We start from the raw sequence: 25,725 nt of genomic DNA on the forward strand, positions 1-25,725 counted from the left end.
GGGTCACCTCCCCTCCACCCTGGCCTTCAGGGAGCTTCTGGCCTTGGGGGCAGGAGAACGGGCCGGCTTTGCACCTGAGGAGCAGTCAGTCAAGGAAAGAAGGACATCTAGGGTGCATGATAGCAGCGCCATGCCCACTGTGGTGCACAGTGTGCAGAGGGTCGCGAGGGCCCCAGGCTGGAGGGGCAGGGGCCCTCTCTCATGGCAGAGGAGGGCCCTGGGGGTGACCACAAGCATGTATGGGGTGCAGGGGCTCCTGGGATGGAAGGGGATACTAGTCTAGAGTGTGCTAGAGATTCAAAAAAGGGGGCCTATGAACAGGGCTGTCAAGGTCAGGGCAGCAGGCCAGGCCTGTGACCTGTGCTGGATTTTCTGGGCAGGCATGGCCTTGAGTATGGAGAGGTCTGGATCCCTTCCTGCCTGAGACAGCAAGAATGATGGGACCCAACCCTGGGGGTGGCTAAGTCACTGCCCAGCTACTGCAGAGCTGGGAGTTTTTATGCAATCTGCATTTCAGCCAGGACAATGACGTGTAATTGAGTAAAGGCCACTTTTGCCTTTGGCACCTTCCCTGGCCATGAGTCAGCTGGTCTGACAGTGGCAGGTGGGGAGCTGCAGATGCCTGTTGAGGCTCTAGGCTTTTGTTCAGGTGAAGCCAGGGGTTACCTGGGCTGCACAGGAGAAAACTCGCGGCAGCACCAGTGTGGGGACCCAGGGAGTCCCCCTTTCCAGTCCTCCGGGAAGGTGGCTGCCTGTGGGGTGAATGCTCTCAGGCCCCTGTGCCCGACTGTGGATGGCCATGCTCATTCTGCCCTCTGCAAGCCTGCCGCTCACCTGGCAAGGCCACGTGGCCCCAGATGGAGAAATAGGTGTGGCACATGCATTAGAGAGCACCTTTCCTGCCTGGGAGCCTAGTGAACAAGGTGATGGTCCCCATGACTGTTGGTCACTTTCTCTGTCCCTCCCCCAGAATGTCCAGCTTTGTGGAGCCACCTGACATTGTCAAGAAACTGTCTTGGGTGGACAACTACTGGCCTGACGACGCACTGCTGGCCAAGCCCAAGGTGGCCAAGTACTGCCTGATTTGCGTGAAGGACAGCTACACCGACTTCCACATCGACTCCGGGGGCGCCTCTGCCTGGTACCACGTGCTGAAGGTGAGCCCTGCCCAGCTGCCTGGAAGGCCGCCCTTGACCAGCCCGCTGCTGGTCTGTGAGGCTGTCCGCATACCCCACGAGCTCTGGCGTGGTCAGCACTGGGTGAGACATGGGACAGGATGTCTTCCCAAGGAGGGACCCTGGTGCTGGCCCTTGGGAAGAATGGGGGAGGTGTCTCAGGACCAGAGCAGCACACATGTTGCCTTTTTTCAAAGAGCTTGAGGCTTGAGAAGCAATTGGAGGCTCTGGGGCAGCTGACCAAGGGCTCGGGGGCCACACAAGTCTGAGAAAGGGAGCACCATGCTGGGAAGAACCCTGGAAGGGGGATGCGGGAGTGTGCTCTTTTGGGCCAGTCCAGAGGCGGGTGGGAGGGCTGGGGGCCCCTGGCTGGGCTCAGACCAGGGAGGCAGGGAAAGGGAGACCCCAAGCCTTAGGCTCAGCCACCTACCCAGGCCTCTCCAGACCTGCTGGGGCCGAGCTGGGGTCGACTTCTGGTCCCAGCTCCTTGAGGCCCTGAGCAGGCCCCACCTGTGTGCCCCCCGGGGCCTGGATGGGGGCCGTCCTTCCTTCTCCAGCCTCGGGCCCCCTCAAGAGCGGTGCTTTCTGTAACTTATCACAGCCCTGTGGCCCCTTGGCATGCATGGCATTACTTGTGCACCAGAAATGGGGAGTGTGGGATGGTGGGCGTTGCCCAACTGTGATGGAGCTCCTATGTTCCAAACCTTTCTGGCATGCAAACTTCTGAGTTGCAAAGCTTGGGTGGCCTCAACATTTCAGGGGAGCAACAGTGGGCTGGGCAGGGTGGTGGTCAAACCAGAATCTGTCACCAGGGACCCCAGATCATGGCGGGCTCTGCGCCCAACAACATCCCTGCACACAGTGGGCTATGCCCGGCCACAACCCTGGCACATAGCAGGTGCTGCCAATGGCCTCTTGTCGGTAGGGGGAGAAGATCTTCTATCTCATCAAGCCGGCTTCAGCCAACATCTCCCTGTACGAGCGCTGGCAGTCAGCGTCCAACCACAGCGAGATGTTCTTTGCCGACCAGGTGGACAAGTGCTACAGGTGCGCCCTCAAGCAGGGCCAGACCCTCTTCATCCCCTCGGGTGAGTGCCCTGGGCTGTGCGTGCAGGGATATGCAGGCTCCACTGCCTTACTCTGGGCCCAGCCTGGCTGTGCTCATGGAGGTGGCTGGGCCGTGGGGGTGCCGGGCCCTGAGACTCGCCCCAGAGCCCAGCCTCAGGCTCCTAACAGGTGTTTGAAGATGACAGTTCAAACTTGCAGGAGGAGAAAGCACAGCAGCCCTTTACAGAGGCCATGTTGTCCCTCCCATAAATATTTCAAGCCTCTGAAATGCTCTCTTCTAAAAGTAGCACAATTACTATACTGTCCTCACACCTTAAAAACAGACAATTAACAGTGATTCCTTGGTATCACGGGCTAGCCAGCCACGTTCGTGTTTTCTGATTGTCGTAGATACATGTTTCCCGTCTCAGCCAGGATCACATTCTCCCGATTTATGGCTCTGGGTCTTCCCTGATACAGGCCTCCCATCTCACCTCCCAATAGTCTTGGACATTTTGTCTGTAAGGGTGATCCAGGGATGAGGCCAACCCTCCCAGAGGTGTGGCAGCCCCCTCACCTCCTTATGCCTACATGAAGGCATCAGCATGCCATGCATCCAGGCCTGGGGTGGGCCTGGGCATGGACCCTCAGCCATCTGGGCTTCAGTTTCCCCGTCTGTATGCTGTGGGCTACATTGAACAGGCTGGGAAACTCAAACACAGCCTCTCCCATCTGGAGGGTACCCCTTGCCCCTGCCTGCCCCACTCCTCACAGGCAGGATGGTCCCTGGGCAGCCAGCCAGGCAGGGTGGCGCTGAGGCAGGGCTGGCAGGAGCCCAGCCCATACTGGCTGCAGTTGGGCCTGGCAGTGGCTGAACCTGGCATGAGAGCTGCAGGAGGGCTAGCTGTGCCTTTGTCTCCCAGGCTGGATTTATGCCACACTCACGCCTGTGGACTGTCTGGCCTTCGCGGGACACTTCCTTCACAGCCTGAGCGTGGAGATGCAGATGAGGTAGGACTGCACCTGCCCCCGGGTCCTACCAGGCAGGGTCCCTGCTGCCGAACCAGTGTGCTAGCACCTCCCAAGTCCCTGCTGGGCCCAACCTCTGGGTGGCCTCGTCTGTGGAGAGCCCTTGGCAGATGTGGGGTACATGGAAAGCCCTTCCCTGGGGCACTAACCCAGTGCCCTGGAAGCCACAGCCCATGGAGGCCTGGGCCAGGGTGGTCTTGACATGGCGTGGCCATGGTGTGGCCATGACGCGGGGTCCCCCTCTAGTGTTGGCTCTAGTGCACTGAAGAGTTCTTTACTGTGGTTTCCAGAGCATACGAAGTAGAAAGAAGGTTGAAACTGGGCAGCCTGACTCAGTTTCCCAACTTTGAGACCACCTGCTGGTACATGGGGAAGCACCTGCTGGAGGCATTCAAAGGTAGGGCCCCAGTCGGCATCTCGGTCTGAGGCCCTGGGCGGTGTGTTTGGTGCAGAGCTCAGGGACTTGGGCTGGTAATTGGCTCAGCCCTCGTGCTTTGGGGCTGCCCAGTCAGCATGGTTGTACTCAGCGATGAATAAGCCCTGTTATGTGGGGCAGGGGCTCCTGCCCACAGGGCTCTCTGGTGTTTTGGGAAGCACACTGGCCACGTGTTCCTGAGCCTTCTGTGTGTGGCCTCACGTGCTTCCTCACAGAACTCTGCAAAGGTGTTGAGAGGCCTGGAGGTCTGCTTGGCTCTGGGCCCCCAGCTGAGGGTCCCCTGCAGCATCCAGCCATAGTGGGGCAGGTGTGCATACCAGGGTCCCTGTGTGAGGCCCGTGGGAGGGCTGGACTGGCTGCGTCCCTGCCCTTGTAGACACCGGATGCACCTTCCAGATCAGAACATGGCTCCCAGCAGCCATGCCCAGCCTGAAAGTGCTGAGGCCCCCTTACCCAGACCTCTTGGCCCTTTGGCTCCAGTTTGAGACAAGAAGGCTGAAAATGATCTTTACATTGGGCTGGACAGGTATCATTGGAATCTGGCCATTGTTCTCTGAATTCGGAGCCCTCTCCACCATGGTGGAGGAGTGCCCAGGAGTAAGCCCAGTCTGGCCCTGAGGGCCTCATGCCTGGGAGTGGGGCATCATGGCGGTGGTGCTGCTCTGGGTTGGGCCTGACCAGCTGGGCCACGCTGGGCTCCCTGCCTCTTTCTCCCACCCTCCTCTGTGAAGGGGCAGACAACACAGTGGCCGGCAGGAGGACCAGGCAGACTACCACCCTGGGGTGTCAGAGCTCCAGACTGCTTTGCCTCCATGCTGACCCCTCCAGCCAGAGGGGGAAGTTCTGACCCTTTTCTGTGGGCTGGCCCCAGCCCACAAGGGTGTCTTTGAGGCAGTCTTTGCCCTGGCCCACCCCAGAGAGATGGCAACTGCCACAGGTGCCCCAGTGGGGTAGGGGTGATGTGAGGGTGGGGATGCTTGGTGTGGGATGCACCTGTGGCCCCTTGCTAAAGTAGACCAGGGACCAGATGGGGAGCTGACCCCTGTTTAAGAGGCCTGGTGGGTGGTTTGTAGGAGGGCCGGTCCTGCGCCTTGCAGGATATTCCAGATGGGCTTCCCCCAGGTTCCAAGAGAAGCCGTTGGCAGTTGGGCTGGTGGCCGTGGCTGGTGGCTCTGGGAAGTCCAGCCTGAATGTCCCCCCCAGGGGTGAAGGTGCCTGTGGGTGGTGGGTGGGGGTGAGAGGGTTCACGCCCACCTGAGCAAACCTCTGTCTCCTCTCAGGTTCTCACAAATCTGGGAAGCAGCTGCCCCCTCATTTAGTTCAAGGAGCTAAAATTCTCAATGGTGCTTTCAGATCATGGACAAAAAAGCAGGTAGGGAAGTGTGCCAGATGTGACCCAGGGCAGAGGGGAGGGTGGCAAGCATGACCTGGGGGCCAGAGGAGGGTGCATCAGGAGTTGCCTAACCAGGTGGGGCATTTGTGCGGGAAATGCAGTACAGAGCCGTCCATCCAGAGGCCTTGCCTGAGGAGTGAGCCAGGTGGCTAGGGATTCAGTGGGAGGAAGGCAGATGGTGGGGACACAATGCTTGAAGTCTAGAGGGGTGGGAGCAGGGAGGGCCTCCTAGAGCCCCCTGCCAGTAGCACTACCCCAGGCCCTTTCCTGAGGGCCCCCATGACGCTGCAGAGGCGCTGCCTCCTGTTGGCACATGTGGCAGTCGCTTCTCCTAATGGAGGCCTCAGGGATGTGGCTTCTGACTTCCTCGGCATCTTGCCTATCCAGTGCAAAGGAGGAGAGGGGCCCAGTTAGCCTCAGGCATCCTCCAGGGCAGTGTCCCTGCATGGACACAGTCCAGCAGGAGGCCTGGGTGGGGGCCCAGGAGGGGAACAGCTGTGTGCTTCCTGCCACTCAGGTGGGCAGGTGGGACAGCTTGTGCTCTCCCAGCACCGTCCTGAAGCCACATACGTGTCCTCTGGCCTTGAGGCCCAGATAGGGGTCGGTGTCCCTCCCCACTCCCCCAGCCACATGGCCAGGTGAGCGGCCTTGTGTGGGTGGAAGGGTGGCTACACCACCCCACTCCTGGTGCTTGGCCACCTCACCCTCTCCAGGACTCAGTGCCTCCACAGGTAGAGTGCCTGGGGAGACCTTCGGGCTCCGGCTGCAGAGCTTTCTGGCCGGGACAGCGTGTGCTGGAGTGTGCTGACCCCTGCTGGACCCATGTAGCCAGCCCACATCATGGCGCCCCTCCCCTGGGCCCCTGGGTGCTGGTGGGCCCTGGGTGGATAGGTGGGGGACACCCTCGTGGGACAGAGGGCCTACGTCAGGAACCACCGGGGCTGAGCCTGCCTGAGCCCCTGTAGATGGGAGGGGGTGGAGGGGGTGTGGCCTGGACGGTGTGGACGGCCTTGGCGCCCAGACCCTGCAGCTGAGCACGGACCCTGAGCGTGCTGTCCTGTAGGCTTTGGCAGAACACGAGGACGAGCTCCCGGAGCACGTCAAACCCTCGCAGCTCATCAAAGACCTTGCCAAGGAGATCCGGCTCAGCGAGGTAGGTGGGCCTGGCCCAGGGAGGGCGGCTGTCTCATGCAGCCCCTCAGACCCAGGGACAGAGTCACGTGGCCACTGGGGCTTGGCCGCCTGGGCTGCCGTGGCCAGCCTGCAGCCTGCTGGGAGTGTGAGACGGGGCAGGGGCTCTGTACTTCCCCACGGAGTGGGGGGCACAGCTCAGCTCCCCGAGACTCTGCTTATGCAGCCGGATGGACCCCAGTCTCCCCAAAGAGGTGGAGCAGTCGAGTGGCTCGTGGTGTAGATGGACATGCCTGTGCCAGATGGATGATCAGGACGGACATGAGCGTGTCACGGGGTGTGGGTGGACTGAGCATGTCACGTGACATGCAGATGGCCACCCCTTTCTGCTCCGTATTCCCCGCGGGCTGGGCTTGTGGCACCCTCCAGGCAGAGCGTCGCTCACCGCTCCCCCTCCTCTCTCCAGAATGCCCCCAAGGCCACCCGGCCAGAAGTGACAGCAGCCATCTCCTCTGATGAGGTCTCTTTTGGGGACCGGGAGAAGGAGGAGCCACCATCCCCCATTGAGGCCAGCCCTCCTCAGTCCTTCCTGGAGAAAGTGTCCAAAAAAAAGACCCCCAAAACCATGAAGATGCCCAAGCCATCCAAAGTCGCAAAGTCCCCAAAGCCCCCCAAGCCCTTGAAGCCCCCCAAATTGCTGAAGCTCAAGGATGGTGGCAAGAAGAAAGGGAAGAAGTGCAGGGGCTCGGCCTCACCCACCATCCCCGACCTGGACCTCCTGGAGGCCCACACCAAGGAGGCGCTGACCAAGATAGAGCCGCGCAAGAAGGGCAAGGTGGGCGGCTTCCCTCCCACCTGTGCTCGGGGGCCTGCAGACGCCTCTGCGGAGCAGGACCAGGGCTGCACGTCCTCGTGCCAGTGACCCAGGGCATGCGGGCTCTTCCCAACAAGCTTGACACCGTGGACAGCTAGGGAGAGACCGTCATGGGAAAGGGGACAGTGTCTGTGCTGGGATGTGGTGGCACCGTGAGGGTCACCTGGGGAGACAGGTGGCTGAATCTTCCTGGGATGCAGGCCTTGGCCTGAGACCTGAAGGCAGGCGGGGCACCAGCGCAGGGCAATGGGGTGTCAGGAGGGTGACTGACGATGGGGCTGGGCTGCCTGGGGGCCCACAGGCAGGGAGAGAGCCAGGCCTGGCCCTGAGGACACACCAGTGTGACCAGAGGGTGAGACTGGGCTTCACTGAGTGATTCCTGCTAGTGGGAGGCTGTCACCCACTTTCCAAGGCTTCGGCGAACGTCAGGGCCAGCATCACCCGGCTGCAGTGGGGCACATAGGTTTTCCCTGCCTTGAGGCAAAGAGAGTGGATGAAAGAATGGTGGATTGATGGAAGAGGGGGTGTGGGGGGGTCGCATGGTGGATGGGCGGGGCTGAGCTGCTGCCTGTGGGCCAGCAATAGGCAGGGGCTGGGCTGTGTGGCTCACTCTGTGCTCGAGCCTGATGGAACTGCGCTGCCCTCCCCTGCCTGGCACTGGCTCATGGCCACTCTTGCAGGCTGCAAAGAGCGTTCTGAGTGTGCCCAACACGGAGGTGGTCAACACACAGAGCGACGTGGAGAGGATGGAAATCCGGGAGCAAACCAAGAGCAAGTCAGAGGCCAAGTGGAAGTACAAGGTGAGGTGTGTGTGCGTGGGTTGATGAGCCTGCCTCAGGGAGGGCTGTGTTCTGAGGGAAGGCAGTGTGTCGGGTGTGTGGGCTTGGTGGTGTGAGCAGAGGTGAGCATGGGTATGGCCATGTGTGTAGGGTGTGTGTCCTCCGGCCCCCAGTGGGCGGGGCCGTGAAGCTCTGTGAGGGCCTGGTACCCATGTGGCCTCCCTGGGCATTGCTCCTTGTGGCCTGCCCTGGCCTGAGCTCCCACTCCCTGGAGCTGGACTACATCCCAGGTCGGGTCCTGCAGGCCCATAGCTGCAGTGGACATGGGTCCCCAGGCAGTGTGGCTGGAGGCAGGAAGCTGGCCAGTCCTGCTGCCTCTGCCGACTGGCCACCTCTGTGGGGCTCAAGGTGGTCCTGGGTTTGCTTTCCAGAACAGCAAACCTGACTCCCTGCTGAAGATGGAGGAAGAACAGAAGCTGGAGAAGTCTCCTTTGCCGGGGAGCAAAGACACCAAATTCTCCTTCTCCTTCTCCAACAAAAGACTCCTGGGGTATGTGAGCACTTATGCCAGGAGGTGCTGGGGACACAGGGGCCACACATCACACATGCCCCTCATTCCACGTGCACACACATGTCATGTGCACACAACTCCACACACACACAGACACACACCTCTGGAGGGCTCCCTAGGGGAGGCCCCACAAGCTGGTTGACATTACCAGGCACAGCCCTTGTTGGAGCCACACTGGGCAGACTCCCCTGCCTGCTAAGCCAACAGTAAGTGGGGAAGGGCAGTAGTGTGTGCCAGCGGTGGGAGAGTGAGATTGGCAGATGTTAGCACAGTGGCTGTCTTGGACTGGCACAGAGGGTGCAGTGAGGGTCTGAGTTCTGGCATTGGAGGTCCCCAGAGGCTAGTGGGAAGGGACTGGTGGGAGCCAAATACTTTCAAATATCCACCTAAAATTATGGCTGTGGTGGGGGCCGCAGAGGAAGGATTCATGGGGTTGGGGTGTTACAGGGTCCCTGTATGCCTGAGGCAGTTGGGAGGGCTTCTTGGAAGAGATGGCACTGGGTTGAGAGAGGAGGCAACTCATCAGGGAGGCCATGTGTGTATGTGTGGGCATGTCTGGGTTCCAGACTGTGTGACGGGCCTGTGTGCTGGCTGGTGTGGCAGACTGGCCCCTGTTTCCCACGCTGCTCACTGGATACCAAGTCCAGGGGGGTTGGAAAGCAGACACTTCCCAGAGGGAATGAAGCCGCTTTTCTGTCATTGGCCTAAGTTTCCGCATTCCAGATGGTGGGGAAATGGAGCAGACTGATGGCTGGAGCCCTGCAGAGCCTGGCACTGTTGTTCCTTAGCAGGTCGGGTGGGTCTGCTCTGTAGGGCCGTTGCCCTGACATCATGGCCCAAGCATATCCTTGATTTATCTGAAGCTCAGTTGCTGGATCCTGGGAACTTTTACGGGCATTAATGCTACAACTGACTGTGCTGTGGAGAATTTAGAATGGAGGAGAATTGGGTGGACACAGCTCTATAACCACATCACACCTGTGTGTGTACATGGATGCATGTGTGTGCGTGGATGTGTGTATGTATGCATGCGCATATGCGTGGATGCTAATGTACATGGATGGGTGTGTGTGTGAGTGGATGTATGTGTGCATGGATGGGTGTGTGCACAGATGCATGTGTGTGCAAGGATGGGTGTGTGTATATGGATGCATGTGTGCACGGATGGGTGTGTGTGTGCACATAAATATGTATGTGTATACATGGATGTGTGTGTGCATGGATGCGTGTGTGTATGGGTGGATATGTGTGTGTTGGGTTGTGGAGCTCATGTCCAGATCTGGGAGAGCTCACTGCTGGCTGTCCCCTGCGTTTTCGTTGTTGGGAATCAGAGCATACCCCCGGGGAATCCAGCCTGCTGGCCCTGCTGCTGAGTGCACAGAAGTGCCCTGAGCTACTGGGGAGACTGTGGCTGGAGCCCATGGGCTCTCCTGCTTCACAGTAGCCCTGCCTTGCCACAGGAGGAGACCACTTGAACAGTGTTTTTTAGAATGTTGCAACACAGACGTTGATTTATTTTTCCAAAATAGCTATATGCAGAAAACCAGGCCACTTAGCACCGGCTCTTTCCTATGCTGAGCTTGTATCAGGCCTGCAAGAAGGCCGAGGGAGAGCTATACTTGTCCAGGGGCCAGGGTGGGGGGCAGTGGGGGCAGTGAGGAAGGGCTGGGCAGGCACCCATGGGCTGTGTGCTGTCCTCACCGGGGCCACCACGTCCAGGAAGCAGCTGTGGGCTTGGGGAGCATCCAGCTGGCTGCTGGTCCTCCGAGGCCCCTGGCGGGCGCAGGGGATACCAGCCAGGCCCGCAGGCGCCTGCTCACTAGCCCACTTCCGCTGCCTCCAGCTCCAAGACCCTCAAGCCGCAGCCGAACCCAGGGGTGTTTGGGGCCTTGCAGAACTTCAAGGAGGACAAGCCCCAGCCTGTGCGGGACGAGTATGAGTACGTGTCTGATGATGGGGAGCTCAAGATCGATGAGTTTCCCATCAGGAGGAAGAAAAACGCCCCAAAGAGGGACTTGTCATGTGAGCTATGGGTGTGGGGTCTGGGGGAGGCCATGTGAGCTGTGGGTGCAGGGGGTGGGGGAGGCCCAGCCCCTAAGGCATCTGGGTGTTGGGTGAGGCACAGATGGGAGCCACTGCTGGACTTCCTCTGCTCTGCTTTCAGTCCTGCTGGACAAGAAGGAGCCACTGCCTGTGCCCATTCTGAAGCCAAAGCTGGACCCGGTGCTCTACAAGGTGAGAGTCTCTGGGTGGTCATGGGAGGCCCAGCCAGATGTCAGTCCCCGAAGCTGTGGCCAGTGTGATGCTGACGGAGGCCTCTGCATGGGCTACGTGGCCTTCCCACCCACCCTTTCCTTGGCCTGGTGTTTTCACGGGCAGGCCTGGCTGGGCCCCAGCCATGTGGTTATGAGCCACCAGGCCTATGCAGGGTGCAAAACAGGTTGGAGGGTGGGGATTGTGGAGGGGCGGTAAGGCCTCAGGAGCCACTGGCCCTGACCAGACTTGGCCAGAAGATGATGCATCCCCTTCATACCCAAGGTGGAAAGGGTGGGGGCCTTGTGCTGAGGTGTGTGGGGTTCAGTTAGATGACCTCTACAGCCATGTCCATCCCAGGATAGGTAGCCATCTCCAAGGAGGTAGGGGTCTCCATCAGGGTCCCTTGCTGCCTGTGGAGCCCGGGGGTATCCCTGAAGAGCACTAGCCAAGGGCTGTTAACTAAGGCTGCACCCCAGCCTGCCTGCTGGTGCCATCCTGTCTGTCCACCACTGGGGCTCTGGACGTGCCTGGGAACGGTCCTCAGGAAGCTCCACCTCTGTGGGCTGGGCCCTGAGACCCCAGCGGAAAGCTCCGGCACCCACGTGTGCTGTGTGTGCCTCTGTGTGCTGGCCAGCAGACCCACGTGCATGCTCACTACAAGGGCGGCTCTTTAAATCTTGCAAACCTCCCTTTCTGGCTGAGGGAAACGCCCCTCAGCACCTTCTCTGACATGCTGCTGTGTCTCCGCAGCACAGTGACTCCTCTGATGAGGGCTCTCTGCACATTGACACGGACACCAAGCCCACCCGCAGTGCCAAGGGGAAGAAGGATAGCGGGGGCTCAGCGGCAGGCATCCTGGACCTGCTGCAGGCCAGCGAGGAGGTCGGCGCGCTGGACTACAACCCCAGCAGGTCGCCAGCAGCACCGCGGCTGGGCGGGGGCGTGAGGCTTGTTGGTGTGTTGCAGAGCTGGGGAGCCAGAGGGGGCGCTGGCATTGGGAGCTCCTGGGAGGGGCACTCCACTCTCAAGATGGGGCCTCTGGGTCTAGTCCCAGACCCTGGACAGAGTCGGCTGCAGGGCTGTGTTGGGAGGAGTCTGAGGGAAGCAGGGCCTGCAGGGCGTGGTGCGTGGGGTGGTTGGGGCTGCTGCAGACAGGGACTGTGTCCACATAAAAACACCATGAGGAGCACCGCAGTGCATGCCAGCATCCTGTTTCAGGGCAGTGGGTGAGCCTCTCTGGAACCTGAATGCTGGCTTCCCGCAGGGACCTTGCCCCATGGCAAGGAAGACAGGACTTCTGAGGTGGGCCCTGGGGCCCCCACCAGGGAGGGGCTGCTTGGCCAGCTCCCCGACAACTGCAGCACTGGCTCGTGTGGGAGCCAAGCCAGACAGGGAGGCTGAGAGGGCCAGACTTGCAGCCAGTCCTCCTGGGCCTGGAGCCCACTTGCCACAGGCTTGAGTTGTTCTGTGGGAGATGCCAGTGGGTGGCTGGTGGCGGTCCTCCCTGTTCGGCTTGCCCGCCCCATCCTCTGACTCAGGAGAAATGGATTGCATGGATTGGGGATCCTTTTTCTCCTGATGGTCCCAAATTCTCTCTCCATCCCAAATTTTGTTTTTAAGCATTTTGGCCATTTTTCTTTTCATGTGGAATGTCCACAAGTATCACCGACAGATAACCAAGGGGCTGGGCCTGCACCCTGTGCAGCCTCCCCACTTGGAGGACCTCAACCACCAGTGGGGGAGGGGCCCCTCAGTCCTGCTTTGTTCATGGGGAAACTGAGGCAACTTGCTCAAGGCTGCACTGCCAGTGGCAGAGTCAGTGGGATCTCTGTCTCCCTGATTACGGGACTGGACTAAGTGTGAGGTCCTGGAAGGCTGGCCTCACTTGGCAGTGGCACTGGGGCAGGAGAGTTGGCTGAGGAAGGCAGGGCCCCTGGGCATGCTTGTGCCCTCAGATCTGCCCTCGACGCATCCACCTCTGCCACCGAGCCTGTGTTTCCAGAGTCAAAGTCCCAGGGCTGCATGAGCCCATCTTATAAAGAGGGGGCTGTGGGCAGCCAGTTAGGGCTGGATTGATTGAAAGCAACTCTTCATAAACCAAAGGATGGCATGTTTTCCTTCTCAAATCACAACTTTGTGCAGTGGTGTGTTCGCAGACAGCCCCAAGAGCTGTCTCTCATGGAGCAAAGGGCGTGAGTCTGGGGGCATCCCCAGCTCTTTGGGGCCCAGAGTTCCTGCTCCTCGGTAAGTGGTTTTTGTGGGTGTGCAAGCCTCAGCTCCTGCAGACAGGCCCCTGGTCTCTCTGTGGAGGGACCCTGACCTGAGGCCCCTTTGCTAGAAGGAGAAGCCTGGCTGCAAGAAGGCACCTTTGGGGTGCCTCTCTTCTGGGAAGAGGGCTGGCTAGTGATGCCTCTGTGACTGGTTGCTGCTCAGGTCCTGGGCAGGCACCCTGGATGCCTGGGCCCATAAGGTCCAGGTGAGGCCCCAGGCTAGACCACTGTCTGATGCTGGCATGTGCCCACACGCCCTGCCAGTGCCTTCTCACCTGCTGCAGGAGGTTCCTTTCCCTGAGCCTCTCACTGGAGTGGAGGTCAGTTTTTGATGGTCGATTTGCTGTGTTTTAAGTATATGCTGTTGGAAAAAAAAACTGAAGAAAATGGAGGGAAATATGTTAGTTCTTGTGTATGGCTTGCCCAGTATTTACTGCTGGGGCAAGAAGAGGGTTTGAAACAATAATGCGAAGTTAAAATATTATTTTCCATGAGCACTGGTTAGACCTGGCTCCCTGATTCACCGGCCCTGCATGGATGGACGCGCAGCTTTCAGCCAAACAGGGCTTGGACCACGAGGTCCAGATGGCACTGGCGGGTGGCTGGCTTCTGTGCTGGCTCTGTGGGGCTCACAGTGGGTGTCCTGGCCTCCATCCTCCCATCCCTGTGGGAGATCTGATGCTTTGTGAGGGCCTGAGACCTTCTGGCTGGGCCAGGCAGGGGGACCTGGGCACCTGAGAGCCTGCTGTGGCAGGTGGAAGTCAGCTCTGGGTCTCGCTGGGTCCCTGCTGGGGCAGAGTGTCTGTCCCTGCTCAGACAGCATCAGGGATGGTACAGCTGCCAAGCTCTGTGTGCGCCTGGCCAGTCTGGGCAGCCCTTTAACCACAAGGCATGGACAGGGCAGGCTGTAGCACTGGAAGGGCCGGCACCAGGGCAGGGGCACTGGCATCAGCTCTGATCTGCAGGTGGTCTGACCGGGCTTGGTTTCCCATTGTTTGCAGCTTGGAATTGTCAATCCTGATTGGCTGGCCTGAAGCCCCAGAGCTGGAGCTCACTGTGCCTCAGGCTAGGTGGGGAGTGATGGCGGAGGGGGGCTGCCCAGAGAGTACCGTGTTGCCTCCTGGCTCAGGGCAGAGTCTGGACAGCGTTGTCCCAGCATGCCTCCATGGCCCTGGGTGCTTGCACCCCCTCCACCTTTGGCCTCAGTCTTGGGGACCTCTCATTACTGAGCAAGTTTATGACCCCCTTCTTGTCTTATTGGTCTTGATAAACATACTTCAGGGCTTCTTGGAAGTGGGGGCAGCCGCAGGAAGGGGTGGGCAACAGAATGATGCAGACCCAGTGGTGGGCGTGGGTCAGTGACTTCAGCAGGCCCAGCCCTGGGGGCATATCAGGTGAGCAGGAGAGAGAGAGAGCCTGGGTGCCAGATCGTAGGTGGGACTCCTGTGGCCTTCTTCCTTGCTGCCTGGATCTGGCAGGGAGGAAGGCTAGGCAGGGCTGTGGGTATGGGTGCTGGTGCAGGTGTGGGCGTGGGCCTGGTGTGGGTGCGTCCTGATCCACATGTGGGTGTGGGCCCCGTGTGGGTGTGTGCTGACCCAGGTGTGGGTGTGTGCTGTTCCAGCTGTGGGTGTGTGCTGTTCCAGGTGTGGGCGTGAGCTGTTCCAGGTGTGGGCGTGGGCCCCGTGTGGGTGTGTGCTGACCCATGTGTGGGTGTGTGTGCTGTTCCAGGTGTGGGCGTGTACTGATCCAGGTGCGGGCATGGGCCCAGTGTGGGTGTGTGCTGACCCATGTGTGGGTGTATGCTGTTCCAGGTGTGGGCGTGTACTGATCCAGGTGTGGGCATGGGCCCGGTGTGGGTGTGTGCTGACCCATGTGTGGGTGTGTGCTGTTCCAGGTATGGGCATGTACTGATCCAGGTGTGGGCATGGGCCCAGTGTGGGTGTGTGCTGACCCAGGTGTGGGCGTGGGCCAGGTGTGGGTGTGTGCTGTTCCAGGTGTGGGTGTGAGCTGTTCTAGGTGTGGGCATGGGCCTGGTGTGGGTGTGTGCTGACCCATGTGTGGGTGTGTGCTGTTTCAGGTATGGGCGTGTACTGATCCAGGTGTGGGCATGGGCCCCGTGTGGGTGTGTGCTGACCCATGTGTGGGTGTGTGCTGTTTCAGGTATGGGCATGTACTGATCCAGGTGTGGGCATGGGCCCCGTGTGGGTGTGTGCTGACCCATGTGTGGGTGTGTGCTGTTTCAGATATGGGCGTGTACTGATCCAGGTGTGGGCATGGGCCCCGTGTGGGTGTGAGCTGTTCAGATGTGGGCGTGGGCCTGGTGTGGGTGTGTGCTGACCCATGTGTGGGTGTGTGCTGTTCCAGGTGTGGGTGTGTGCTTTTCCAGGTGTGGGCATGTGCTGTTCGAGGTGTAGGCGTGTACTGACCCATGTGTGGGCGTGGGCCTGGTGTGGGTGTGTGCTGTTCCACGTGTGGGTGTGTGCTGATCCAGGTGTGGGTGCTGGTCCAGGTGTGGGTGCTAGTGTAGTCATGGAGAGAAGAGGCAGGTCATCTGGGGAAGCTTGTGTGGGAGGGAGAGGGCTGTGCTGCCTGCCCCATGTCAGGGTGCTGGATGGGAGAGCACCCTGGGGGTGTGCAGTTGGGCTGCGGGTGCACAGAGCCAGCTGGAGTGATGAAGAGAGGGAGGCGTGTGTGCGGCCCGGAGGCCTCTGGTCTGCCTGATGGCTTTAGTGGGAGAGACCGGCCGTAATCACAGACAGGAGCAGGGGCACATCCATCTGCAGCCCTCTTCAGGCCCTTCTTCTTCCCACTCCCTTCTCTGTTACTTCTCAGCGTCCCTCTGTCCTAAGGTCTCCAGCCCTCCCTCCAGAGAGGGTAATGGGAGAGGCTGGCTGGCCATTTCCTTGAGGAAGTAATCACCCAACACTATCATCTACCCCATGCCCTCTGCTGGCCACTGGGTGGGAGGATGTGGGTGCCATGGACTGTGGGCCATGGACTGTGGGCAGTGAGCTGTAGGCTGTGAGCCATGGGCAGTGGGCTATAGGCCATGAGCCAGGGGCTATGGCTGTGGGCTGGGATCCGTGGGATGTGGGCCCTTGGCTGTGGGCTGCCGGTGTGGACTGTGGGCTGTAAGCATTGGCCATGAGCTGTGGGCAGTGAGCTGTGAATCACGGCTTGTGGGCTGTGCGCTGAGTGCCTGTTTCTCTGCCTCTAGCCAGCCCCCAGCCTCCCCCAGCACACAGGAAGCCATTCAGGGAATGCTGTCTATGGCCAACCTGCAGGCCTCCGACTCCTGCCTGCAGGCCTCATGGGGCACCGGCCAGGCGAGGGGCAGCTCAGCGGCGGCCCATGGTGCCCGGAAGAACGGGGGCAGTGGTAAGAGTGCAGGCAAGCGGCTGTTGAAGAGGGCAGCTAAGAACAGTGTGGACCTGGACGATTACGAAGAAGAGCAGGACCACCTGGATGCCTGCTTCAAGGACTCGGACTATGGTGAGTGCCTGTGGGCTGCAGTCCTGCGTGGAGCTGGGGCCCCTCCCAGGAGCCAGGGTCAGGCCCCTGTCCTTGAGATGTGGTTCATAGACCTTATAGTGCGTCCTCGGGAGCCCCGCCGCCGCCACCACAGCCACCTGAGGATGCCTCCAGGAGATTTCTCCTGTCTGGACATGTCATGTGAACAGTCACACAGAACGTGGTCATCTGTGGGTGACTCACTTGTTAGCATGCTCTTCTAGGCTCATCCACGGCACAGCATTTGTCAGCACGTAATTCCCCTCAGTGGCAGAATCACAGTCCACAGTGTGGACACCACGTTTTCATCATCTCCTCATGGGTGCTTGGGTGGCTCCCACCTGTGGTGATCAGAAGAGTGCCTCTGTGGACGTAGGGGTGCAGGGCTTTTGTGTGACCTGTGTCCGCGGTGTCTGTGGGTACACACCTGGGAGGTGCATTGCTGCCTGGAAGGTCGCTGCCTCTTTTGCCTTCTGAGGACCCTCCTGACCATCCTCCACATGGCTGCAACCTGTCGCACAGACGGTGAGACCATGCCCACCCTGTTTGTCTCTGGATGGAGAACGTGAGACCCAGAGTGGCTCTGCGGCCTGCCTCTGAGGTGGCCGTGGGTTTGGGCCAGACCAGCACTGTGGCTTCTGCCCAGGGGTATGGCCACCACATAGCCCCTCCAGGTCCTGCACTCTGGGCCCTGGGTGGCCCTTAGGAAGGGACCCAGGAGTGAGGAGCTGCCTGTGTGCCTTGGCCAGCTGCCTGGGGATGTCCCAGACACCTGGGGTGCAGCGTGCTGGCCCACCATTCCCCAGGGCCCGGGCATGTGGGCGTGTGGAGCAGAGCTTGCCTTTAGTGCAGTCCTGATGTCCACGGCTGTGTGTCATGCTGTCCCCAGAGAGCCCTCCCATGGTGAGGCTGGCCCTGCCCCTGGTGGGTACTCAGCCTCGCTGTGGGTACTGCTTTGATCTCAAGACAGATGGCTGTGAGCAAGTGCTATTTTCTGGGCTGCGCTGGGGCACGGGGCAGTTCCTGGGGCTTCAGGTCCTACAGGCCCTGGTGGCTGAAGGGCATAGGTGCACCCCCCAGGCTGTGTGTGGGGCCTCCTCCCCCAGAGACACACCGAGGTGGGCCTGGGGACACTCCGGGCCACCCAGCTCTGCGGACATGCTATGGTATCTTCTCCAATGGCAGCGGAGGTGGGGCTGTGGCCAGGCCAGGTGGCCCTGCTGTTCTGGTGCCCGTGGCCCTGCTCTGGGCCTCCTGTCAGGTGGGTCCCTGCCCTTCTCTGGACCTTGGGGGTCCTGGGCTGCCCATGCGGCAGCCGTGCTGGGAGAGTGGAGCTCTGCAGCCTGAGGGCGGCACAGGGCTCAGGCACAGGGCCTGCAGCACCCACCCTCGTGGCTGCGCCAGTGGCTCAGCCCTTCCTCCCCTTGCCCGCTAGTTTACCCCTCCCTGGAGTCAGATGAGGACAGCCCCGTGTTCAAGTCCCGATCCAAGAAGAGGAAAGGCTCCGACGACGCTCCCTACAGCCCAACAGGTAGTGCCGGGGGCTGCCGGGGTTCGGGGGGGGGGCGCCCCGCCCCCGCCCCCATCCCCGTCCCAGTCTCCACCCTGCCCCCATCCCACTCCCCACCCCCACCCCCATCCCCGTCCCTGCCCCCGCCCCTCCAGCACGCGCTTCTGGTTGCCTGCCTGCCTGTGGGGGCCTGCGGGGCTCCACTTCCCTCCTAGGACGTCAAGCCCACGTGCGGGGTGTAGCTCCCCGAAGGCCCCAGCTCTTGTGAGGGGCTGGCTCTGCCTAGTTTCCCCTCCTAGTCAGCCCTGGGGACACCTTTCCCCAGCCCCTATCACAGAGGCTGGTGGGTGAGGGCCTTCCATATGACCCCTGCCCAGTCCCTCCCATCTTGCTGCTGTGGGGACCCCTTAAGGTTCATGCTTTCATGTTTTCCAAACTTAGGGAGAGACAAGCTGGGCTGGGGGCACCCTGGAGGGTGCATAGGTGGTAGGCAGCTGCTCAGGGTGGGCGGACCTTTTCTCCTGCAGCAAGGGTTGGCCCGTCGGTGCCACGGCAGGATAGGCCTGTGCGGGAAGGGACCAGAGTGGCTTCCATTGAGACTGGGCTGGCAGCTGCTGCAGCCAAGCTGTCCCAGCAGGTGAGGAAAGTCTCCCACCTGGGTCTAGGTAGCACCCCCCCTGTGCATGGACACCCCCCTGCCCCCAGACTGGGAGCTGTCACAGGCTTGTGGTCATTCGAGTATCACTGACCCCCTCTGGGCTCCGAGTTCCTGTGAGTGGGGGGTGGGGAAGCCTGGAACTGGCGGCAAGAGTCCCACAGGGCAGCTCAGAGCAGGGTTGGGGGGCAGAGGAGCCCTCCCCTAGGGAGCTCAGAGAGGGGTGACAGCCTGCTCGTCCCTGTGACCAGGTATGGTGGCCCCTCCCCATGCTTTGTTCAAAGGAGGAGCAGAAAAGCCGGAAGAAAAAGAACACCAAAAGGAAGCCAGCTCTCAACACCCCCGACCCCTCCACCTCCGCCAGCACCGTCTTGGCCTCCACCCCCCCAGCCTCCACCAGCACTGCTAGCAGCCAGGCTTCGCAGGAGGCCAGCTCTCCCGAGCCCCCGCTTGAGCCGCACAGCAGCAGCCTGGCTGACCACGAGTACACCTCGGCCGGTGCCTTTCCTGGAGCCCAGGCCGGCCGCACTGCCCAGCCCATGGCCCCCGGGGTCTTCCTCACACAGAGGCGGCCTTCTGCATCGTCCCCCAACACCACCGCTGCCAAAGGTACCACCCCGGTGGCCCTGAGCGGCCTAGGTTCGCAGGCCACTGCAGATGCCAGCAGGCTTGCGTCCTGCCGCAGCGCAAGTGTGCAGCCACGCATGCACACTCACGCAACCGTGAGCTGAGACTGCAAAACAGTCCCTTTCAAGAATGAAAACTAGGGTCACTCACCAGGGGGCCCCTGCTGGGAGTCGGGGTGTGGCCAGCAGTTATCTGTCCAGCCCAGGGTGACCCAGGCTCCTCTGTGTGAATGGGGGTGGGGCTGCTGGCAGGCTCCCAGGACACCACACTGTCCCCTCCGGTCAGTGCACCCTGGCCACGGACGTGGAGAGTGTGGCTCCTGCTGCCAGGAGGGGGGGCAGGACCCTTCCTTCATGCAGCTGGGTGCTTTGTCCATGCTTGGTGACTCGGGGGCTCAGGCAGACAGGCCCATTTTGGAGAGGGAGGGCTGAGATCCCACCCGCCTAAGCACTGTGCCCTTGCCCTGTCTCATCTGACTTTCTGTGTCTCCCTCCCACCCTCAGGAAAACGTACGAGAAAGGGCATGGCCACTGCCAAGCAGAGGCTTGGGAAAATTTTGAAAATTCACCGGAATGGAAAACTGCTCCTTTAAAGTTTGGAAAGCCAGGATCCTTCCGCTCCGCTCAGGACCCCCGGAGCCCCCCTAGAACATCAGCCCCCAGGAGGGTGGCTGTGCTGCCTCAGCCCCGAAGAGGGCCTGGCCTCCTCCTGGCCACCACTCCCCCAACATAAGCATCTGTTGCTTCAGCAGCTGGAGCTCAAGATACCGACAGACGTCCTTTCTCAAGTTGCTTTGAGTGACCAGTTCCCGAAACACAGCCCTGCCAGCCTGAGGACCATTCCAGTTTCAGGACAGCCTCTAGGCACCTGTTGGCATGGGTGTGATTGCAGGGCCTGTGCAGCTCTGCTGGGAGTACGAGTCCTTCAAGGAAGGAGTGAGCCAATGCTCACCCAGCCCAAGTCTGAGCTGGCCACAGGCTGGTAGCCTCCAGAGGCCTAAAAACAGGCAAAGAACACTAGAGAGGAAAAGGAGGAGACAGCGGGGTGTTGTGCGCCCCCCTTCTCTTCCCAAGTGATTCTCAGACAAGTCCAGAGAGCGTTCAGCCTGGCCAGGAGAGGGGCCTCCATGCTCCTTGGCCAGCAGGTGGTGGGCCAGATGGTGGGTGTCACGCCCTGCATGCCCAGGGCATTTCTCGGGGACATAGACTGGCAGCAGGGTCAGTGTGTTAGTGGGCAGGGGAGCTGTTCTGGGGTCCCAGGGAAGGGCTTTGCCCAACCAGAATAGGGGGCTCAAGGGGCCCAGGCCAAGCCACATGGGTGGGCCCCATCCAGCCTGAGCGGCTACACTCTGAGAAGCACTTCCCAGCCAAGGCCCCTGATGCGGCAGAAGGTGGCTGGTCGCCCGAGGATGCTATGGCTGGCACTTCCATCCTGTCACCTGTCGGCGTTTGGTGTCGAGAGCGTGGGAGGATCCTGGACCACGTGTCCACCTGTTGACATGGAGGGGCTGGATTTGTTTCTCAGGCAATCCTGTATTTTAATTTTAGATGTATTTCCTGAAGCATATTTTTCATAGAATGTAGCATGTAAATAGCTTTTTAAATAACTTCTTTTTTATAAGAGTAAGAGTATCTTTAGGAATTTCTTTCTATAGGGTCCTTCATTAACATTTATACGAGTTTTTTGCCGAGTATGATGAACAGTTGGGTTTCGATGCTTTTCCTTTTCTTTCTTTCCTGTTCCTGTTACTATAATTATTTTTTCTTTTAGGAACTAAGGTATTGCCTGAAAAACAAGTGATGTCTGTGCAGCCTTATATCTGTCTTTACAGAAGCAAACAGTACACACGAGACCTGTTTCAGACATGATTGGAGAGGAATCTTCAACTTGAATACCAGCTCTTTCTTTCCCTCTTGTTGACAAAGGGGTGGGGATGTGGTTATTTTACTAGCACCTTGTGAAGTGTTTCTGTGTTTTGTGATGCTGTAATTTATTAATGTTTGTAGCTTTTTATATTTGTACATTTCTTATGAGCTTTGTTTATATGCCCATCCCCGGGTGTTCTGTCCACAAGGAGCAGCAGCTCCACACAGGCCCTGCCCACCTGCTCATCCTGATGGGGTGGCAGCCCGGCCAGAGGCTGGGGGACAAGGTTGCCACCCCATGATTCCCACCCCTGGCCTTTGGAAGGTTTTCTTTCCCGTCCTTGTTGAACATTTATATAATCTAACCCAGCCATCAAGCTGTTCTCTCTCTGTTTTATTTTAAAAATTTTATTATTATTATTTGGCAACATGTACATTTCTAACAAAGTTTATCGTGGCTATTAAAGTGTTTTATTTCCCAATTCATATTACTCTTGTATCGAGTCCATGAGGTCTAAGGCAACTTAGATCAAAGTTTTAAAAGAGTAAAACTATTTCAGGTTTTGTACAGAACCATGTCTGTGTCATTTCTGCTAACTTGCCGTCATCTACTCGGCAGTGGGGGTTCCTGATGTCTGGGAGGGGAGGTGTCATGGGCTAGGGGGCAGGCCTTATCACACTCTGAGGGCTGGGTGGCAGAGTGGGCAGCCAGTGTTCCCTGTAGGAAGCCCTCTGATTGCCCACAGGGCACATGCACTGCCCTGACCCTAAAGCCACAGCAGCCCAGCTAGCCTGCAGGAGTGGGCAGCCTTCTAGACCCCAGCTCTACTAGTCGCAGGCTCCAGCACCCTTGGGAGCCTAAAGATCTTTCTTCAGTTCACAGGTGTGCAGCTTAGCTGAGCCCAGTGAGCATGGGGCTGGCATCCAGAGGCACTGGGGTGGAATTTTAGTTTAAATCTGATGTTATTCAGAACAAACAAAAGTAGTATCCCCAGCAGATACACAGGCTGGGCACAGAGAAGGAGGATTAGGGTGACCTCGGAAAGACCTGGCTATACAAGGACAGGGCCTACGCCTCTCCAGGGGGGCCCCTGCTGCAGGCAGTGGGGCCTGGACTTGTGAGTGGGCAAGTCCCAGCACCCACTTCCCAGATGAGGTGGTGTGAACAGGGAACTTGGTTCCAAGACAGGCTTGCAGGTATCAGAGCCAGGACTGGACCCACCTGTCAACATCCTGAACAAGCCAGGAGCCCCACCAGGCCACCTTTGCCCACACAGCTGAGAGATCGCCCGAGGGCAGAGTAACATGTCAGGCTGAGGGACTGTGCCCAGCCCTGGGCTACTCTGTGAAGCCCTCCCAGCCCGGCTCTAGACTCCCGCCATGCCCAGGCTGTCTGGCCCTGAGCCGGGACCCTGAAGCCTGAGCTGTCTGGCTGCTCCTTGGGTCGCCGCCACCCAGCATGGCTGTCAGGACTGGACCTTCCCAGGCCATCCAAGAGCTGGGGTCCGGTGGGGAGGGGCTCCCGGCAGCCACCTAGTATGCCCCTCACATGCTGTGTCCTGCTCATGTAATCCTGGTGCCTTGGTTGAGCCCTGGCAGCTCATCCCTGCCAGGAATATCTGCATAGACCCAGGATCTGCATCTGTGGGTGTGCCTGCCACAGGGGTCGGGAGGGGCCCAAGGCCCCCCAAGCTTGGCACTTTTCTGTGGGGAGTTGACAGCCCTTGAGATCCAGAGTCCTCCCAGCTGTGGCCCCTTCTTCACAGGGCAGCTGGGGGCCAGCTCGGGGGGGTCCTGGGAGCCTGTCCGCAGAGGCTCCACAGGGCATCTCTCAGTCCCCACCATCCTTTCTCATCCCAGGTGACTGCTCCCCCAACACTGGGCTCCCCTCTCCCTGCATTCTCCCTTGGGGATCCCCTCTACCCACTTTCCAGGCTTATTCTCCCCCAAGTGTCCTCCCCACCCCAAGGCTCCCCCACCCCTGGGGATGCCTCCTCCCCTCTGAGGCTTCCCTCCCTGCTTGGGTTCCCCCCTACTCCCCTCCGCAGGGGATCCCCCTCCTCTGGGCTCTCCTGCCCCTGGAGCTCCCCCTCCCCCAGGGCTCCCCACTATCCCTGTGGGGGCACCCAGCCTTGGGTGGCCCCAGGTAGTCCCCAAGCTGCAGGAAACAGTCCCCTTGGTGCTAGGGAAAATACCAAGCCTGAGCACCAGGGGGCAGGGGAGGGCCAGGGATGGGTCCATGGCCAGTGCAAGGGTCCAGGGTCCAGTACGCAGGGACACTGGGCCTCAGGGCCAATGGACCTCAAGCAGCAAAGAGAGGTCGGTGCTGTGAGTTCAGAGAAGGAAGTGATGATAATTGGGTCAGCTTTGCCCTCCCACCAACCACCCCTGCACCCAGCCCCACCGTCCTAGGACTGCTCTGTCCTACTAACGGGGAAACTGAGGCCTGGGGTCCCAGCCAGTGGGGCTGGGGTTCAGGTCCAGAAAGAGCACACTCTGGGGTCTGGGACTTGTGAGAGACAACCCTCTCTCCCTGGGCTGGGAAGGCAGCATCCTCTGGGAGGGCCTGGGGTCCAGGGCAGAGGCCAGGGTGGGTAGAGATGGGCACAGGGCCAGGGTCACCCTCGAGGAAGTCGAGGCTGCACAGGGGAGTTTGTACAGGGTGGTGAGGGTATATTGGGGCTCGGGGAGGAACCGGTATGTTGGGGAAAGAGTGACGATATAGGGATAGTGGGGTAGGAGGCATGCAGTGGCAAGAGGGCAGGGGGAAGCTACCATGGGATGGGGGCCCAAAGGGAGCAGGCAGGGCAGCGAGGAAAGCTGCTCCTGGCACTTGGAGCTCACCAAGAGGCCCCTGTGCCCTCTGCCTGCTGGGCCTCTATCAGGTGGCCTCCTGCTTCCCAGGCCGCACACGGTGCCGCCCACCCCTCCTCCGGGTCTCCCACCCTGCCTCCAGCACAGCACTGAGCAAGGAGCCCCTCTGCGTATGGGGACAGCAAGGCAGGCCTTGTGCAGACACATGGCTGCAGGGGCCTCTGCCCTGCTGTCCACAGTGATGAGAGGCTGGCTAGGGTCCCCATGCAGGGTGTAAAGGCGGTGCTGCTCCTGTAAGACTCCAGGCTGTGCCCCAGACAGAGACCGCCAGGCCAATAGTACATGGGGCTCCTGCCAGAGACCTGAGACCCCAGGGCCAAATCCAGGGGGTTCGCACAGTCATGGTGCTGCCATTGTGGCTGCATTTCTCCACTGCTTACTGTTTGCTGGGCAGGGTGCTTGGAGCTTTCCCATGGCAGATGGCTTACCACCTCCCCTGCCCCTGGGCTTGCAGAGAAGAGGCCTAGATTGTGTGGCTGGGATGAGTCTGAGGAGGTGGTCTGTGAACAGAGAGCCTAAGGGAAAAGTGTTGGAGCTAAGGGAACAGCCCGTGCAAAGCCCTGGGGCAGGAGCAAGCTTCCTGAGGAGCAGTGGGGCACTCTGTAGGTGGGGAGCAAAGGGTAGAGGGCTCGGCAGGGCCAGGGGCCCTCTAGGCCTTGTCCCAGCTACTTCTCCCAGTGTGAGTAGCTAAATGACAGGCCTGAGGAGCGTAGTCTTGTGTGGGACCTGGAGGATGGCCTCAGCGATGGTCCCACCCCACACAGAAGTGCCACAGGGCCAGTTCTTCCCCAGGCCGTCAGCCAGTGCTGCCCTACCTCCCGACCTCCAGCCCTGAGAGCCTGTTTGCTGTGTGACCTTGGGCAGGTCACTTCCCCTCTCTGGGCTGGAGGGGAGCTGCAACTGGAGCTATGTGGGGAGGGCCCCACATCCTCCCTGCCTCGGCCCACCATGGGAGGTAGTAGGACACAGTACAGGCTTTGGTGGCCATGCTGGCCTGAGGACTCTGTAGGGACAGGCCCAGCCAGGTGTGACTGAGCAGCGGGTATATCAATGCTCAATTAAATGTTCCCTCCTTGCTGGCTTGAGCCTCCTGCTCTATCTTGGAGCAGATACCTACTTTTCACAACTCACAGTTTCACATCCCTAGGGCCTCATGGATGGAGGGACGCTGGGTGGGGTGGTCAGGCTGTCAGGGGGCCTGACAAATGGCCTCCCTCCTCAGCTGCCCTCCTTTCCCAGGCTGAGCCTTGCCGACCACCTCATCCAAACATCCCCGGGGATGCCACCTCTGCAGAAAAATGATGCTGTTCCATTAACATCTGACACGGATTTGCAGGCCCCAAACAGACGAGCATGCATGTAAACACCCGGCCTGGCTGGGCCCTCGCCCGGCTCAAAGTGGGATCCTTGTAATTAATTGTCTGCTCGCTGGCCTGCGGCCTGGCCCTTGCTCCAGCCAGTATTATTTCAAGATTGCCATTCTTCCTGGCCCCCCGCAGACAGCATTTACCAAACAGTGGATGTACAGAGCTTTGAGGAAGGAGCAAAGGCAGGGTCCTGCTCTGAGGGCCTCAGCCTCCTCCCTGTAGGACGGAGCCATCACAGGGGCCCATGTGGCCGGTGCCCACACCACCAACCTGCTGTCTCTGGTTGCCAGGCCTGGAGCAGGTCAGGTACTGAGAGAGCAAGACCCACAGGGCCCAAGGGGTCTGCACACCCCTGA

The 25,725-nt window shown here is 60.0% G+C and overlaps 1 protein-coding gene across 3 annotated transcripts in view; it reads left to right on the forward strand.

Moving 5' to 3' along the window:
• Window positions 1–21,701, forward strand: part of PHF2 (PHD finger protein 2) — a 76,293-nt gene extending 54,592 nt beyond the window's left edge. For 2 of the 3 annotated variants that reach the window (XM_036991177.2, XM_036991178.2), the window contains 17 exons: window positions 971–1,157; window positions 2,101–2,263; window positions 3,146–3,233; window positions 3,542–3,648; window positions 4,968–5,059; window positions 6,144–6,233; window positions 6,678–7,046; window positions 7,766–7,885; window positions 8,296–8,414; window positions 10,279–10,457; window positions 10,600–10,670; window positions 11,442–11,602; window positions 16,179–16,453; window positions 17,907–18,002; window positions 18,509–18,618; window positions 18,921–19,245; window positions 19,767–21,701. In XM_036991177.2, the coding sequence (XP_036847072.1) occupies window positions 971–1,157; window positions 2,101–2,263; window positions 3,146–3,233; window positions 3,542–3,648; window positions 4,968–5,059; window positions 6,144–6,233; window positions 6,678–7,046; window positions 7,766–7,885; window positions 8,296–8,414; window positions 10,279–10,457; window positions 10,600–10,670; window positions 11,442–11,602; window positions 16,179–16,453; window positions 17,907–18,002; window positions 18,509–18,618; window positions 18,921–19,245; window positions 19,767–19,855 (2,641 nt within the window). In that variant the 3' untranslated portion in view covers window positions 19,856–21,701. The remainder of the gene's footprint in view (window positions 1–970; window positions 1,158–2,100; window positions 2,264–3,145; window positions 3,234–3,541; window positions 3,649–4,967; window positions 5,060–6,143; window positions 6,234–6,677; window positions 7,047–7,765; window positions 7,886–8,295; window positions 8,415–10,278; window positions 10,458–10,599; window positions 10,671–11,441; window positions 11,603–16,178; window positions 16,454–17,906; window positions 18,003–18,508; window positions 18,619–18,920; window positions 19,246–19,766) is intronic. The other variant, XM_036991175.2, reaches the window with a different exon arrangement.
• The last annotated feature ends 4,024 nt before the right edge of the window (window positions 21,702–25,725 follow it).

Source organism: Manis javanica, chromosome 2 (genome assembly GCF_040802235.1).
Source record: "Manis javanica isolate MJ-LG chromosome 2, MJ_LKY, whole genome shotgun sequence".
Taxonomy (NCBI): Eukaryota; Metazoa; Chordata; class Mammalia; order Pholidota; family Manidae; genus Manis; species Manis javanica.